At 43.8% G+C, this 18,001-nt stretch overlaps 1 protein-coding gene across 2 annotated transcripts; it reads right to left on the bottom strand.

The window, feature by feature from the left end:
• Positions 1 to 1,946: 1,946 nt before the first annotated feature.
• On the bottom strand, positions 1,947 to 8,615 carry bmp2b (bone morphogenetic protein 2b). Of its 2 annotated transcripts, none has more exons than XM_071522236.1 (3): positions 8,222 to 8,615; positions 6,882 to 7,191; positions 1,947 to 3,253 (listed from the first exon to the last, which is right to left on the bottom strand). In XM_071522236.1, the coding sequence occupies exons 2-3, from the start codon at positions 7,063 to 7,065 to the stop codon at positions 2,340 to 2,342; spliced, it is 1,098 nt and encodes a 365-aa protein (XP_071378337.1). In that variant the 5' UTR covers positions 7,066 to 7,191; positions 8,222 to 8,615; the 3' UTR covers positions 1,947 to 2,339. The 2 variants fall into 2 exon arrangements, with proteins under 2 accessions (XP_071378337.1, XP_071378336.1); XM_071522235.1 differs by having other exon boundaries at positions 6,882 to 7,249.
• Positions 8,616 to 18,001: the final 9,386 nt, after the last annotated feature.

Raw genomic sequence — 18,001 nt, forward strand, 5'->3', positions numbered from 1 at the left:
TCCTCTTGAAGTCCATTAAAATGGTGCAGGGGTGTTTCAGGCGCTGCTACTGGCAGAGCGATGGGGAGCCCATGTGCTGGGCTGCGGTATGGTGGGGTCCACACAGGAGAAATGGACACCAGATGGGATAAGAGGGGGGGGAGCGGATGCAAGGTAAAATAAAATAACACATGCAGAAGATTGAAACTGAAATGTGGTGGGAAGGAGGAGGAGGTACGTGTGTGTGTACGTGTGTGTGCGCGCGTTGGGGGGATGGGGGGGTGATAGAACACAAAATGACTGGTTGGTTGCATCATCTACAGTAGATGGGTGCTATACACCCATAAGAGGATAAGAATGGGTATTTTGACATCTGTTATTACCTAACAATGTCTGTGTCAATAGATACAATGAAAACCAGTTGGCAAGGCAAACACTGTATAGTATATGAGGTAGACATGATCTGAGGAACATGAAAGAATTTGACATTTCAATGTTTTTACTGCCCATGAATAAAGTCTCACGGCTCCTTCTAAATGTTTTGATTTACAATTCCTATATAAGTAACAAGCGTATCTTTGTTCAATGCACATTTGTTTTTGAAGAGAAAAAGCCCACCAGGAAACCCTTGAATAGATGATTGAAAAAACAACCACGTTGGTTTTCCATGCAAGCGTATGCATGTGTCTGAGATTGAAAACCAACATTCCACGGTCCCAATGTGCGCTCACATAAAAAACATTCTATTTAGAGCATTTTGAGCTGCCTTGTGTTCCCTCCAAACCCTTTCTAATGCAAACACAGCAGAAAACGCAGTCAGTCAAACTCCACAAAACTCTCCCTCTCCGTTTCTCTTCCCCCTCTCATTATCTGATCTGCTATTGTGGCTGCAGTATAAATTTTCATCTGTCTCTTTCTGGAGCATTTTTAGTCAATTCAGTTTGGTCTAGATATTGCATTGTTTTGCACGAAGAACATAGCAGTATTAAGATATTAACTCAGATGTTCGTGCTTGGACTGTCTCACTGCAACATCTGATACGTTTTGTTTTTGCCAGCCAGCCAACACCACTGTCTCTGTGAATAAAACATGACTCTTAAGCTGTTCTTGGTGTCAGTGTGTGGTATTGTTTGTGTTGCAGTTCATTATCTGCTGCTGCTAACACGTTTTCTGAAACGTCCCTCATGGCCAATCGGGGCTTTTTTCTTTAGTGCCAGAAACACATCAGAGCCTTATGACTCAGAGACGACAAAGGAAGGCAGCCAAACTCGGGGAAGCAGGGAAGAATCTGTCTGAGCGTGTGCAGTATGGGGGCAAGTACAGGTGTGTGTGTTTGTCTTTATTAATTAAAGTTGCAGTAGACGCTTTTCTTGCTAAAGGCTTGTTGGTGTGTCCGCCGAAGAGTTTGCAATTTGTCAAGTTGTGCTATAAATAAACTCTCTCAGACTTTCCTTGGAAGCCCAGCAACACTACAACAGTTTACAGATTACCTTTTTTCCATCTCTTAATATCAGTCATGAACAGAAAAAAAACATAGGGGCTTTTGGAAGAGCCTTCCCAGGGATCTTTGCAATGACATGTAATGCAGGAAAACATGTTCTGCTGTTTTCCTAATCCTCCCATGGGAGTCTATCACATCTGTAGGCTTGTAGCTTGTCACTCCCCTCCTGTGACCCTACACCCGAATGCAGTCCATTACACCACTGGCACCCTGACCCGGCCCTGTCACTTTCCTCTATAAACTTCTATTGTTGTTGGTTTCCAGTTACATTTACCATAAGAGCCCAATGCTTGGTTTGCAATCAGCGCTCGAGTGTGAGCTTCTGGTCATGTGTTATTTCTTCTCGGCTAATTTATGTGGGAGTTCGAAACTCTGTTATTCATGTATGGAGTCAGCCACACACGTCGACCTCTGACAAGGATAAATCAACAATTGCTGGTGTTCACGGTAGCTGATCTCGGAAAACTGGAGCGACCACGTTTTCTCACGATAAATACACATTATTTATTTACAAATAAAGTGGTTATAATAGAAATAAATACAAAATAAAAATCTGAGCATTATACTTCATGTGGTATTGCACCCATTTCGAAATGTACATCAGAAATACATTTTCAAAACCAGTAAAGGAATATTCCTCTGATTAAAATATTTATTTTTTTCCCAACTTTACGTAGACATAAATATATTCATATATAGTTTTTTTTCTTCTTCCACAATAGCTCTGTTTTGTGTCTTTCTTTCATATAAATAAACGTCTTCATTGGGAAACCGGGTGTCCATAATAACCTCTTATAAGTCTCTTTCTCTCAGTCTCTCTCGCCCCCTCCCTCTCTCCGTCCGTCCCGCTGTCAGTTTCTCACCGGCAGCCGCATCCCTCCACCACCATGTCCTGGTAGTTTTTCAGGATGACCTTCTCGTATTCGTCCAGGTAGAGCAGGGAGATGGGGCTGAGCTCGGTGGGCACGCAGCAGGCTCTGGGGATGTTAGAGTTGACTGAGTTGACCAGCGTCTGCACGATGGCATGGTTGGTAGAGTTGAGGTGGTCCGCCAGGGGGAAGGGACATTCCCCGTGGCAGTAAAAGGCGTGGTAGCCAGGGGGCGCCACTATCCACTCGTTCCACCCGACGTCGCTGAAGTCCACATACAGGGCGTGCCTCCTGCAGCTGGCCTTGTGCTGGTGCTTCCTGCGTTGTTTGCGGAGGGCCGCCTGACGCTTCTCCCGTGTGTGGAGGACCGAGTCCCCGCGGCCGTCGTGGCCGTAGGTCACCAGCAGGGGCCGAGCCTGGGGCCACGAGTCCTGGTCCTGGTGCAGGGACCGGCTCACCCTGACGTGCCTGCTCTGTCTCTGGCCGTGCTCCCCGTCCCCCTCCCTCTGCTCTGGGTGTAGCACCTCCACCATGAAGCCGTGGTTGCGGCGCCCCCCGGAGGTCCACTGAGACACGGCGGGGCTGACGTCAAAGCTCTCCCAGCGGCTCAGAGAGTCCTGCACTAGCCGAGTGTCCAGCAGGCGTGTCAGGGGTTCCCCGCCGTGTGTGGCAGGGGCTCCGAATATCTCGTGTATGTTGATACGATGGAAGCCACCAGCGGGAGCACTATTACTAGTGCTGCTGTTACTGGAGCTGTTGTTGGCGGCCACAGCTCCCATGACCTGATCCCTGAAGATACGAAGCTCCGCAGAGGTAATGAGCTCCCCTCCAGGGACAGAAGTGAGGTTGAAGTAGAACTGCTGGGTGGTTCTGCCCTTCAGGCTGGCCAGGGCCTCCATAGACTCTACAGGAGATAGCACAGAGACAAACATAGTGTAAGGGGATAGGGGTCTGAGATGCATGCCAAGGGTGAAACAAAGAGTTTAGGCACGGTACAAGAACGAGAAACAGCATCTATGATTAAAGCCTAGTTGGCTTCATGGATCCATTGTGAGCAGGGAAACATTGGCCAAGGATAGTTTCTCACATGGTTTATTTTGCTCTCTCTCTCTCTCTTTCTTTCTCTCTTGCTCTCTCTCTCTCACACACACACACACATACAGTCCACACACATACACACAGCTGAAAGCTTTCCTTCTCGCTACGTGCAGCCAGCCAGGCTGCCACGTGGTTATAGTGAGTGGGTGTGGGTCATTGTCACACAGGCGTCACACAGACCCCAACACTTTGTATGTATGAGTCAAAGTAATAGCAGGCAAATGCTTGTGGTGATCTAATGGTATCATTAGTGTCATGCTCATAAATTGACCGGGTTAAATGTCAGAAGATCAAAGCAGTGTGCTCCCATGTTTTGATAAGATCAAGCAGAAGAACAGCGATAGCATCTTCTGTTATGCATGCTAGTCGTCCTCTAAATGCCACATGGAGGATATCTGCCCTTTACAAATTGGCTGCTACATGCAATTCCCACTATTAGTGCATGTATGGAAAAAGGTTGCACCATGTATCTAAGGATCATCAAAGCTGAGTTTTAACAAGAGAGCAATAGGGAAGTCAATATGGGATTTATCAGATGAACACCAAAATGTTAATGTCTTTAAATGCCAACTATTGTATTAACCTTTGCAGAATTGGCCAGGTCTGAAATTATATTATTCATACACTGTATATTAAAGTTTCAGAATGAATGTGATCAAGTCTTTCTCAAAGCCAGAAGCTAGAGAACCAGACTCTTATCTATGATGCCATTAGTATGTGAAGCCTGGAGCCAATCCATTGACCATGAATGGGAGACTGGGTATTTACAGAATGTTTGTTTGACATTTTACAGCCAAATGAGTTATATTTGTAAGCTGTGGTAACAGTTCTGAGCCTGGAAATATATCATCAAAACCCAATATCCCCATATATATTGCCAGAAAATCATTGTTGTCACTGCCAGTCCCCCTTTCCATCTCTATCAATCACATCCCAGTAGGAGCTACATCAATCTCTTCTTTGTTGTTTCTGGCTGAGGGATACTACAGTGAATGTGCAGTTAAGACAACTATTATAACTGTCCTGGGGCATACGAAAATCATATCTGTATACTCAATTTCACTGGTATTCCCCTTTAAAGTGTACAATAAATGACAAGAAATGTTTATAAAAGCGGCAATTTTCTTTCTTGCAGTCCTACTTTGAACTTTTACTTTATGAAGATCATAGATGATACATATACATACGTTTTAATCTGTTTGGTGTGGTAAAATAAACACAAACTTTGAACTCAGTGCTTTTTCAAAGGAGGCATTTAGGAAATTCCACCTTCTCATCCTAAACCTCCCTCCAGAGGCACAAAGACCTCAATTAGGCCTATCACTCCTCATTTGATGTGGGAAAACCCCTTGTCTCTCTTTCCCTCTCCTCTGTCCCCAGTCCCTCTCTTTTCTTCCTCAGCTCCCAAATCCCCTTCTCCCTCTTTTTCTCTTAGCCCCAAATCCTCTTTTCTCTCTCTCTCTCTCTCTCTCTCTCTCTGTCTGTCTTTCTTCCTCTCTTTCTTTCTTTCTTCCTCTCTCTCTTTCTTTCTTTCTTTCTTTCTTTCTTTCTTTCTTTCTTTCTTTCTCCCTCGTTCTCGTTCTCCCTCTCTCGTTGAAGGAACTGCTGTGTGAACAAGTTGTGGCTTGTCAAAAACTTGTGAACCACAGATATGAGTGTATCAACATTCCTAATTTCTTTTTGTGCTGCATGCCAAAACAAAAGATAACGGCTAATGTTGGGTCATTCATCACGGACCTGTCTCTGGCAGCCGGTTCCTGTGTAATAGTGGAAATGTTCTATTTGGCATGGAAAATGGTTATTTTTGAAAACTGATAGGGCAGAAACTAATTATCCTACTGAAATTAATATCAGCAAGCAGATGTGATGAATGATTGGAGCTGCTTGCTTTGATGTGCTGGGCTTACATCTGTAGATACATGCTTATTATACAAGGTGGCCATCAATTCCATGTCTCTTGACATGGGAAGACTAACAACCCTGCAACTCTGTTAGCATAGGATGAAACGCCCGGGGGAGAGTATGTAAACATAGTCTGAGCACATTCCTAATGGCCGGTGGTGTCAAGGTGTGTGCTGGCCCGGTGCAGAGGTTTCCAGTAGTGGGCTGGGAGCAGTCACTCACCCTGGCTGCCTGGGCCAGGATTGTTTGTAATGTGTCAGTATAGCCACTGGGTGTCATTGCACTAGGCCTCTGGAGAACACCCAAGCAACCACTCAACCACCCCTCTGACTCACCCCTGGTGGAAACTTCCCCACTCAAACACTTAGGACTCTGTATAAGGACTCTGTGTAAAACCCCTATGGACTCAGTGGCTTGTATATTGTAAAAACTGGAACATGGGCCATAGGAATTTGAAAAGTAGATATAGAGTTGCTCGCTATGATATTTTCACCATTAAAAGGTTGCAATCCATTTTTCATACATTTTAAGGGGTTTGAATAATATCACCAAGTGCACCACTCAAGTGCCTAGAAACTGAACTAAGCAAATAAATATAGCATCATTAATGTTTGGATGTTGCATGTTGACTATTAATAATGTATAGGAATCCAGTCAGTTTTAAAAGTAAATGACCCTTTGCATCAATAACTTCGAATAAGCACATATGCCTGGTGAACTAATGCACTTTAGCCAGGGGCTATGAACTTTTACTGTATGAACCTTAATCATCTGAGAAGCATATGTTTCTGGGGAGGGAAATGGGATTGAATTGAAATTCAACAATCAGCGCATATCCAAGTTATAAACTAAGTATGCAATTATGGTGTTATATTATTGGAACGTGCGTAATGGCGCACAGCGCGGAGAGAGCGATTTGGAAAGAATAAGGCGCGCAGCCCCCCTTCCCATTTACCAAGGACTAATTTCAGTCCTGTTCAAAATGACTCAGAATTCAGTCTGACACGATGACTCTGTCATAATGCGTGTTAGTATAATGCCATGTCGTGTGTTATTGAAGTAACAGGGTGATGACTATCACCTGCGCAAAGGCACACCACCCTTTATCCTGCTCCTGTGGTGCGTGTCTGGAAAAACTGTTTTCAGAGCCCACGCAAACACCATCAATTATTAAGAAACAAATTACCCCAGGGATACCACCACCCTTGATGTTTTTGAAGCCTGTGGCAGCAGCGCCTGTGGAATGTCTGGTTAAAGGTTGCATCACTACATGGATTAGAGTGAGTTTAATTGCGCATCAGTTGCTTGTCTGTAAATCGTGTCAGTGAGTTTTAAAGTAATCATTCGCTTATTAAGGAAGAGCAAATAACTTGGACGCGTGTCACCTTTCGATGACTAACGTTCCATAAAACAGCGAAGACTCTGAAGTTCAGTCTTGACGCATTGAGTCATGTTTAAATATAGGTTTGGGTTGTCTGAGAGAGCCGAGGAGCTCTCCGGCTGACAGGTAAAGGTATGTCACTAATACATACCTTCATGGTGAAAGCTTCTAATCGTGTTGGCCTTGCTGGCGGCTCTCTCTGCGTGTTTCCCCATGCTCTTGGGTCGTTTAGTGCTGTGGTCTCCGTTTGCTGAGTGCATACGGTAAAGGTCCACCATGTACTGCGGTACCACGGCCTGCTTGCTCGGGGTCGGCCTGCGCCTCAGTCCGAACATATTGAGAAGCCGAAGCTCAAACTCGTTGAGGAAGCTCTCCGACTGCTCCGGGGTCTGCTTCCCGGATTCGCTGTATTTCCTCCGGCCGACCTCGGGGATAAGTCCCGTAGCACCTTCCAGCAACACCTGAGCGAGCAGCAGTACCATGAGAGAGCGGACCACGGCGACCATGATCAGTCAGTCCCTGTGGAGAAAGTTGGTTTCTGTCAATACACAGGCGCTGAGGTATTGACATGAGGGGGACACATCAGGGGCTTCACTGCAGCATTCCCCCAGCTGTGTGTGCTCCCTCCATACAATAGGAATTATTGAAGGAGAGCAGGTTAAAAAGGGGAGACACCTCTTCACTTTGAAGTAGAACAAAAAAGGGCTGGGAATAACACCCCCGTCGGCTACGGCGCTTCTATCTGAAATAGGAGATTGATCTTAACATTATAGAGGCAAACTAAAACATGAATATCAAGGTGAGGAAGTTATGAAAGAGTCGAACAAAAAAGGGGGATGGCACAGGAAAGACAGAAATCAAAGAAAGCATAGGGGGGAGACTGCAGACAAAAAAGTCCCCAATTACAAGAGATAAGAAAACATGTTTAGTGAATGGATATGAAAAGAAAAGAAATACAAGTGTGTGTAGCCCGAGAGATCACACGAAGCATGAAAGAATGTTGTCAGGAAAAAGGGTTAGAAATACAGCCCAAGAGAGGCAGTCAGACGGTGCTACAAGCGTCTATTTGCAGAGGCTTTGACGGTCATGTATGACTATAATCATAAGGGATAGAGTTACTTCAAGAGGCTCGCAGGTGTTAGATCTGACGTGCGTACCAGGGCCAGATGTAGCCCGGGACAGGACATCAAAAACACATACATCAAAAACTAAACATCATCTGAATAGCACAACCGAGAGAGAAATAAGTTTTACTGTTAAAGTTTTTTCACAGCATTTTTCGCCCCGAAGTTCAAAATGGAAATGCGTAACTTTTACCCACACACCCTATAAGCATATATAGTGGAAGAATTGTCGATTTGCAATAAGAAATTACATCTTTCTTCGAGAACCACATCATTTTACTCCCAAAGGCATTATTAAAACAGTCAAAGAGTTTTTCTTCTAAGGAAAACTGAAACAGTTCAACAAAATCCATCACTGTTATTTTACCTGATGAGGAAGCGCTGTGTCCGGTCGTCGTTCCACCTTTGGGCTCCGATAAATTCCACATTAATTCGTGTTTAATCCACGCTGCTTTTCCTTGGCGGACCAAAGACAGCCCATGCACTGCACCGATCGCCTCTTGCACATATTCTCACCAGCTGCAAATCGGGTTAGGTCTTGGTCAATACGGAAAGAAAAAAAAAATATGTTAAGTCTATGAGGAAGCGGGTTCGCGTAGGCAGGACCGATCTAAGTATAAAGCATCTTGGTTGAACATCTTCAAAAGCGAACTGTTCGCGGAGATAAAAGTTGAGCGGAGCTGGGTTTTTGGAGAGATAAGCGCACTGAAGTGTCGCTCCTTGGACCTTGTTGCTGTGAGTTGGTGAGCGCGTCGCCTCTCCTCTGTGCGCCACAGCGCAGTGGTTCAATTGATTGGTGCCTTCTCTTCCCCCAGCGACTCTTTTTGTCGTACAGTGATGTCACCAAGGCAAGGCTGTCAATCATTTGCCCATTATAAAGCACCTCCTGCATGCCTCTAACTCGGGGGCTCCCAAACTTTTTCATGTCAGAGGTGCTCAAATAAACACACATTAGGGGCGCGGACCCATTTGATAAGATTTTGTCCCAGGAATTCCCCCATATGGGAAGATTTTGTTGTTGTTAATTTAGTATTGACGTGTGACTTGTATAGCTGTTTACTCTGTAGGGGGTGGGGGTGCAGTGGTGAGAGTGAAACCTATGATTAGTATAATCATTCTCATACATTCTCTAATTGGGGTTATTTCAAGTGAATTAAATTATAGTGGAATTAAACTATTCCTCATTTTGCTGGCGACCCCCTGGAGCCCCCCTCAAGGACCCCTGTGCCCCCAGACCCCACCTTGAGAACCACTTCTCAAGGTGGGGTCTGGGGACACAGACCCCACCTTGTCGCCCTATCCCAAACATTTTTTTTTTCCTGCTGCGTCTTTACGTTTGCTGGAAATTCACTCTATAAATATAGTTGTAAAGTAAACAATTAAAACCATACTGTTGCTCTCCGCTGTGTATTTTGGGTGATTTTCCTTACATAGGAATAGCAATAGTCTATTTGCTTGTGTGGCTTTTTAAATAACATCAAACTGTCTTGGTACAGTCCCTATGTAATGTAATATTCTTGTGAATTTTACCACACAGCAGAAATCTATTCCTACTGCTGCATAGAGCCCCACGGATGATTGATCAAGAGGTGTTAATAGCTGGATTAAACATGTTTTGCTTTTGGATTAAGGCTAATTGACAATGGCTTCACAATGTGTTGCCTTTGTAGTTTAAAGGATTAGAACCTACAGAGGGACTATCCCATCCTCCTGCTGTACTTCAATGTGTGTGTGTGTGTGTGTGTGTCTGTGTGTGTGTGTGCGTGTGAGTCTGACACCACAGTCGATTTATGTATACTTCCTACTGGCTGCATCCATCTTTTCTATTGATTCCAATTCATAACAGCCTATCTATACATCATTGGCAGGTCGTGTTGTTGAGCGTGTATTACTGTCTCATATCTACAGTACTGCGCTGGCTGTGTGAGAGCCAAGTGACACAGCGCCAAGTGAAACCCCACTGATTTCCCCAGAAGGTAATAATCTTTCACTTAGTTTAGGTGGAACCCCACATTCTGAAACTCTGTGCTCACACGAAATCCTGTCTGTACAAGGCTGTGTGCATCTTCTCTAAATGTACGTTATTCATTGCCATTTATATTCCAAGACTCACCTATATTTCGGAGAGTACCTGCTGAGTTGGTATAGCATGTGCTGTCAGCGGCATGTAGGGAGAAGAGGAATCTTTGCTCCATTGTTATTAGCCTGTGGGGTTTAGTCAACAGCATTAATGTTTGCCCCATCTCCATAAGAAAAGCCCCCATTGATTCCCTCTAGTGACTTCCATTAGGTGATGATGGGAGGGCAGGCGGCTGTGTTTTGGCCAAAGCGACAGGCCTGTTTTCTTTGGAGAGATGGCAATAGATTAAATCCCACTGAGATCACAAGATATCTTTGTCTACTTCCAGGACAATAACATTTTATGAGGGATAATCCCGGATCATCCACTTAGCAATTAAAATACAGAGGCCTTTGGGTGCATACCTTAACCTGAGTGGCACTGTGCTCTGCCTCTCGGTCTTCCTCCGGCTCGACCCAAGCAGTTATCATCTTGTTGTCTGCTATTTTGGTTCCTTTTCCTTTGCTTTCCAGATTGATTTGCTTTCATTTGATTAAAAAAGTCAAATGGTTAGCCTATCTAGTGTAGATACTTGGTATTGATCGTAAAGTTTACTCTCCCTCTGACAGCAGTATCTTTTCCCTCCTTCCCTGCTACCCTACATCCACCCATTCATTCATTCATTCATTCATTCATTCATTCATTCATTCATTCATTCATTCATTCATTCATCCATCCATCCATCCATGAAGTCAAGGTATGGGATGGCATGCTAATTGATTCATACTGTATACATTTGCTCTATTGTAGTGTTAATCTATTGGCAGTGACAGTTGGGTCTCTACTGTTGCCAAAACACCACTTGGTGAACCTAGTGCTCTAAACCCAAGCCCAGGTAAAAGCTGCTCGGCATTTAGATGCTTTAGATTGGGGGATAAGGCCTCACACAGTAAGCTGTGAGTATCTTTAATTACCCGAGTGAGAGGATTAGAAAGAGGGGGCTTTATCTGATGCTTTCTCTCTCTCTTTCTCTCTCTCCCCCCCTCTCTCTCTCTCTCTGTATACATGTGTGCGTGGGTGCGAGTGGGCATGCGAAGATGTGTGTTGTGCGTATTTTGTGTGCATGTGCACGCACATATGTGTGTCTTGGCACGGCTTGTGTCAGGCCGGCGCGGAGGAATGTGTCCACCCAAGGCTGTGTTGAGGGACTTGATCAGCGATGCCCAGAGTGGGTTGAGGAGATCATACGGCTCTGTGGGCTTCTCCACCTGATATATATCATTGTTTTGAGCCAGAGACATCATGCTTATCTAATCGCAGCGGCTGATCCAATTACACGCTGATTGAAAGGACAACATCATAGAGCGAAACCCTGGCAGCCAGAGGGGGCAGGTAGTGAGATATCCTATCAGAAACATAAATGAACGACTACTGATGAGGGCTCTGAGAGGTTAAACTGCGACTCGGCCAGACAGCCATCAGCATTTCTGCCATCGATATTTCCTCCCAGTAGGCATTTGTTCATTTGTGATAGTGGCAAATAGCCTTTGAAAGTTACAATGTGAAACTCAAGTTGAAGAGAGAGATGCTCACATGTTGAGCTCCGCTGTATTATAGACTCACTCAGCTCATTTGAGTGTCAATGTGTCCTCATAACAATCACTTAGTGCTTTAAAATCCTTTGTCCCAACAGTAAGGACCAAATTGACCACCACAGGTATATCAAACGTCTCTAATTCTGATCCCTGAGGCCTCCAATCTATGTATCAGTTTAGGAAGAACACAACTCAAATTTCTGAACACATCTCTATCATGAATCATCCCGCTTCGTCCCTTCGCTCTCTCTCTCTCTCTTTCTGACTGTCTCTCTCCCTGTCTTTCTCGCTGTCTTATGAACTGACCCTTGTCATTTGAATTTATTCTGCCTCTCTGGAAAGCCAAAGACAATAGGTTGGGCTAAAGTTCAGGTCAGTGGGGCACAGACACCAGACTAGGGGCTGTGTCATCAAACACGCAGACGCTGACCTGAGTTCACGTCACTCCTGACATTTGAAGTGAACCTTGGTCCACTCTCAACCTTTAAAGTCAGCAGTGCATATCATATACTTTTTCTAATAGTCTGAAACTCAATTTTCCTCACCGGTATGTTCCATCCCACGCTTGTCCTTCACTTTGCCCTTTGGAGAAGTCGCCCTCAATGATGAGAAGATAACGAAAACAATCACAAAAACCAACATCATTCACATATATGCCCTAATAGATGTATCTTTTACTTGTATGGAAAGCCCCTGAAGGGAGAACAATGTGCAATACATAATACATAATGGAAGTATAATAAATCTTTTCATGACGGGGGAATATTTGAGGCTTTTTGAGGGAGATGACTATAGAATTTTGTTGTTTTCATGGATTAGTAGAAGACATGGTTTATTGTCTTTCTGTCTGTTCACCGGGATCCTGTACATGCTCGTTTCTTTGCATGCCACTGTGTCAATGTGTATGTACAGTATGTGCTGTGTGTGTGTGTGTGTGTATGTGTGTGTACATGTATGTGTGTTGTGCTGGATGTGGATGGTGCGGTCTCCTCTTGTCATCGCGTACATTCCAGGAGTCAGGGGGCAGACAAAGCCCTGAGATGACACTGCAGATCCAGCCATTAGCCTTTCACCTGCTGTTAACAGCAACTTGGCTGGACGCTGGGCCTGCATTCCTCTGCCTGGAGACAGATGTAGCCTTAACACACACTAACATGCCTACAAGGAGATAAGCTTCAGAGATGTTGCGTGGAACCATAGAACAATTTGTTGCTGCGTTTCGGCTCCGATTCAACAGTCGAGCAAAGTTGGTCTTTTTTTAAGTTGGAAACCAGTAAACTTTATCAGTTGACATGTGTTTGACAGGAGAAGCACGACTTCTGGGCTGTGCAGAGCATGTGCACATGGTGCATGAAAGGGATTGTGGGGAAATGGGACACATTTCATATAGGTTGGTCCCGAAATGGAAACCCACCAAGGTCAGAGACGGCCAGCTAGAAAGCCAGAGTCAATATTTATGGATACTGAACATGTGGCACACTTCTCTACCCACTAATTTGAGCAACAAGTCCACCTCCAGATTATATGGCCTCTCGGAGATCACAAGAGAGGGTCCAAACCTTGCTTGCATGTTTCAAATATTGAGAAGCACATTGAGGTTGGTTGTTGACTAGAAGCTGCGGATAATTTGGCGTGTTATTCTTTTTTTAATCCCCCACACCTGGAATATAGGGGACAGGGGAACTCTGACCGGGGAGTGGGGGTTGGTTCTTCATCCCGATCTGCAGTTTGTATTCATCAGTATTATTTCCCTTAACTCATAGTGATTATTATCATATCGTAAAATCGGTTTTGGTTGGCTTTTGTTTAGACAAAAAAAGGGAAATTCCAACTTTGAGTGGTTAAGTTTTGCATCAATTGTTTTGTATCAGAAAATTGCACGCATTGCTCTTCATTTATGAGACACATGTTTCTTTTGAAGTCAAAACTATGTCCTTATTGCATGTTCTTACACATGCTCAATGATGTGAAAAACCCTTTGATGCCCAGGGATTGCGAATATCCCTTTGTACCTATTTACAATGATAACAGCAGACGCCTATAAAATCTCAGTACCAGTATGAAACATTAAGCTCTTAGTTCTGTGTGGACCTCACGCTTAACAACTTACAATAGGAATCGTATAAACACATGCTCCATTTAGCAGAGTAGTAGGGATGAGAGGCAGCCACTTCCATTTTAGAGAGAGAGAGAGACATAAATACAGGGATCTGCCCTTTGAATGCAGCTCCACTCATAAAGACACCACGCGTCACTCAATTATACGTCTGCATGATTAGAAGCTAGGGCTACGTAAACAGCCAGCGTCAAGATTTACATTTTACCGCTTAAGCACAAGCAGCTGTTTACAGGCCAAGGAAGGAAGGAAAACACTTAGCAAGTATCTATACATGAGAGGGAAGAGTGAGCTGCTACACCTCCAGCAGGGATGTTTTGAGTTAATGGTAGTTAATGTGTAACTAATGCAGAGCGTAATAGTTGGTTTATTTTTGTACTCACAAAGCTACTGCTTCTGGATTCAAGCAATGTTTACTACTGTGTGGTGATTCACTGATTTAAATCTAAATGTTACCGCAGATGTTGAGATTAATCTTAAATAAAGCTTGTTCCTCTTAATGACTTTGCGGGTGCTGGAAAGGTTCTGGAAACTTCTGAGACAAACAGAAACATCCTGATAGAAGTGTTGTGACCTTCACACAGAGACACACACAAACACACAGACTGACAGCATTTTCAATCACTCACCGAACAAGATGAAGGAGCAACATTTCATATATTTCATTTTCCTTGACATGGCTAACAAAAAGCAATAACACATAGCATCAGATGTTTTTCACTTTGACAAAAGGCCATTTCAACTCTACAAAATGAGATTACAGCATTGCATGACACAGGATCTGTCTGTGGGTGTTTTCACTAAGGTTGATTTCAAGTGTGAGATACTGAGAGCGATAGACGAGGCTGAGCATCTCATATTAAATAGAACAAGGCTATATATGAAGGCAGGGCTGTTTAAAGGTAAATATACATATTGTCAGTGTTCATTAAATAGAAAATAGATCAATTTTAATCCATTTTACAATAACAAATTGTGGTTGGTAATGAATCTTCACTCTTAGATTTCTATTTTTCCTCACCTCTGCTCACCATTCAATTTGCATTTCACAACTGGATACGTCTGATTTATTAGAACACCTTTACATTTCTGTGCATTGCAGCTGTGTTAAAATCAAAAATCATAACCAATTGTTTTATACACAGTAAATGCAGCTCCAGCTCAGTGCTAACACTGGCCTTCACAGGGTGGAAGTTAGTCCGGAATAAACCCATTTCATTGTCACATTTCATTATCACATCGTCATGTTGAGTCTGATTCCAGCCGTTCAGGCCGGAGGGTTTTCTGACTGGGGGAGAGAGGTAGCTAGTAGGCTATAGGGAGGACCTGATTGTACTCTGGCATCCACAGAGTGACATTATAGCCATGTGGTTTCATGATAATAATAATCTTCAGAGCAGCTGTATAAACATTTAACTGACATCCACTCCCTGGGCATGCAGTATGTATCTTTAACTTCAACTAGGACCAATCTGATGCAACTATTCATATCTCCGCCCATTTCTCTCTCTCTTTCTCTTTCTTTCTCTCTCTCTCTCTCTCTCTCTCTCTCTGTCTGCTTGAGATACATGATCCATGTTAGTATTTGCTGTAAATGTCAATGGAAAATGGATGTTCACATCACATTAAACTTTCAACATTTGAAAGCAAAGCACATCGCGTTGTTAAAGAATCAGCTTGGCAGGATGATTTGTGTTGACTCGCATACTGCTGAGACAGTTGCCTTGTTTCGTTCATTTGGAAAAAAATGGGAAATAGTTTTCCAAAATTTGGGACTCAACAGAGGCCAATAAATTTATACAAACCCTTATACTGGCCCCTCACAATGTAGCCTATTTCCTGGTAACATTTGTCTTAATTCGTGGCAGTTTGTGTAAATATTTATGTCACTAAACTAACTGTTCTGTATACAGTAAGCCCCCCAATCTTCCCTGGAATGCGATTTAATTGGCGGTTTCCTCTGTTTATCCTGTTTCATACGGTTATGGGCGAGCTTAGCGTAATGAATAATCAGGTAGATAAAATGTGGCCTTAAATTAAATGTCCTCCTTAAAGGAAATCAAATGAAGGTTAATACCCGTTTCATGCCCCCTGTCTGTAATTCACGTTCTCTCATCACATGCCAGATTACCATTATGTGTCATTTGTAATACAATAAACAGAGTCCAGATGGCTTGGATTCTCTTGAATATACACAGAGCAACAGAAGCTATGGGGAGAGCTGCTGTATTTCACTGTGTAGTCTGTATGCCTCAGACAGCCGGCCGGTTCTCTTGCAGCGGCTGGCAAATCATGTCCTGAAGAGTCCAACACAAAACCACTCACGTCTCATAATGTGAGACAAGGAAATGAGGACCACGATTAAAAAAAGGTTTGGGGATCGGAGTTAAGTATGCGTTTTGTCAATTACATTCAGAGCACAGCACACTAGATGACTCAGTTTGAACAAATGTGACCGTATTGAGACGTTTTTGTTATTTCTGCACTGCCCCTTGCTGTTTGAATTGGACAGGCTGGCAGTGTAGTGAGCTGTATCAATGCAGTTTCCTTGTTCTTCACACATCTTTGACATTGTGCAGCAGAGCAGGCAATGTAAACGGCAGGCAAGAAATGAGACTTTCAGATCTCCCAATTCATCTCGCTGCATGCCTCGTCATTCCACGCTGTGCTTTTGATCTTTTCATATCCATATCGTGGAGTTTTGCCACAGCGCCACAAATAGACGCGGCCCGAAGGCTGGTTCCTTTCCAAAACACACTAAAAACATACACTGATACATAAGATGTCAGCTGCTGGCTTACCTAAACACCTCTGTTATGATGGCTATCTCACATCCGACAGTGATTTATCTGTGATTATTTGGCCTCTCTGTATGCGGGGCAGGGGACAAGGAAAAGACCACTCGCTCGGTTTATGCATGGATCATTGAGGAACACTGGGCCTCTTGTCAGTACGTCGAATTTTACCCAAGAATGAAACATTCTATTTTCCTAACCTGGTTAAGTAATCACATTACCTAAGACTCCATAAAGTGGAACAAACAGTAGCATAGAACCCTGACTTCTTTTTATGTGCCTTGAGTGACAGATTGGCTTTCATCAAAGAGGCCAGCAATGAACTTATATAGTCATTTTGCTATGCTAAGAATACTAAATTGATCCTCATATGTGGAACATCTGGTGAAAAGCAATTTCCACCCAAGTGTTTTAGTATTTCCTCCTAATTAATTTCACATGTACATGACAAGAGTGAGCGGCCTCCCAGAACCAAGGCACAAAAGCCATCTTTGTTTCACCATTAGAAAAGTCATCTGTGGTTCCTGCTTAAAAACACGCTGGCGCTTTGACGCTCGAATCAATGCTGAAAGCAGCATTTTGGGGAGAAAAGTCACATCTCGCGCCTCAGTGGCACAGGGGGCTAAGGGTTTACGTTTACATTTGGTCAATTGGTGACTCGTGTAGCCAGCGGGGCATGTCAGGCAGAGTTGCATGAAACAGGCGTAGGTGAGGGAGAGCAGGCACAGAGCCTGCACAGGAATGAGTGAAAAGTGAGTGCTAAGCTGCCAATCCAAGCCATAATGAAGGAGTGTGTGTTAAAAATGCAGAGTATTAGAGGCAGGTTCTTGGACCTTTGGATGAAATGCTTGAAACTGTCTTTGTTGACTCACAACAAACTTAAAGTCAGAGATATCTGAGAACAGAGATGATTTCCGGATAAAATGCAAACCTCTCTTTTAAATTGATCATCCTGGTATGCAGCGCTGCAGAACATAATAGCATATCTTAATGTAAGCAGATTCAGCCATTAATCTCATGCCATATGTCATAACTGTCTGACTGGTAGGCGTCTGTGCTCATGAAGTTGATCATGAGACTGCTCCGAGACACAACAGCTCTTGTTATTACTTGTCCAGATGACAAGTCAAAAGCGCTCCTAGAACATTTGGCGTCGTCAGATGAAAGTTGGCTTGATCAGATTAATCATTAAAGTGAGAGATATGTGCACACCGCGGCATTGTTTTTACACAATCTGGGTGCCGCTCAATCCAAGACCTCTGTTTGGATAGGGCGTCTGGGACCACCTGGATGAATGTAACTTTTGTTTGCCAAAACCGCACATTTCTCACCTGAGTGCGCTCTTCTTTTACAATGGGTTTCCCCCCCTGAGAATCAGAGAGTCTGCTTTTCATCTCTGCAAACTCTTCATCTTGAGAGGAGATGTGATGCATGGCTACAGGATAAATAACTGTCCAGTGGTAGCTAGCGGAGGTCTTGTCTATACACAAGTGAACAAGAATGGGAGGTATTTACCCACACAGATGCAGAGGTGAGATAAAAGCAGGTGTTTACAGGAGTGTTTGAAGGTGAGGGGAGATGG

Source organism: Centroberyx affinis, unplaced genomic scaffold, assembly GCF_046629955.1.
Source record: "Centroberyx affinis isolate AG114_WGS23_722 - 3 ecotype Tasmania unplaced genomic scaffold, CSIRO-AGI_Caff_v1 ptg000969l_1, whole genome shotgun sequence".
NCBI classification, from domain to species: Eukaryota; Metazoa; Chordata; class Actinopteri; order Beryciformes; family Berycidae; genus Centroberyx; species Centroberyx affinis.

Bases quoted from the DNA above. Each gene is read 5' to 3' on its own strand.
- bmp2b (XM_071522235.1), bottom strand. From the start codon at position 7,236: ATGGTCGCCGTGGTCCGCTCTCTCATGGTACTGCTGCTCGCTCAGGTG. The intron at 3,254-6,881 runs GTATGTATTAGT...TATCTCCTGTAG, and splicing joins TAGAAGCTTTCACCATGAAG to AGTCTATGGAGGCCCTGGCC.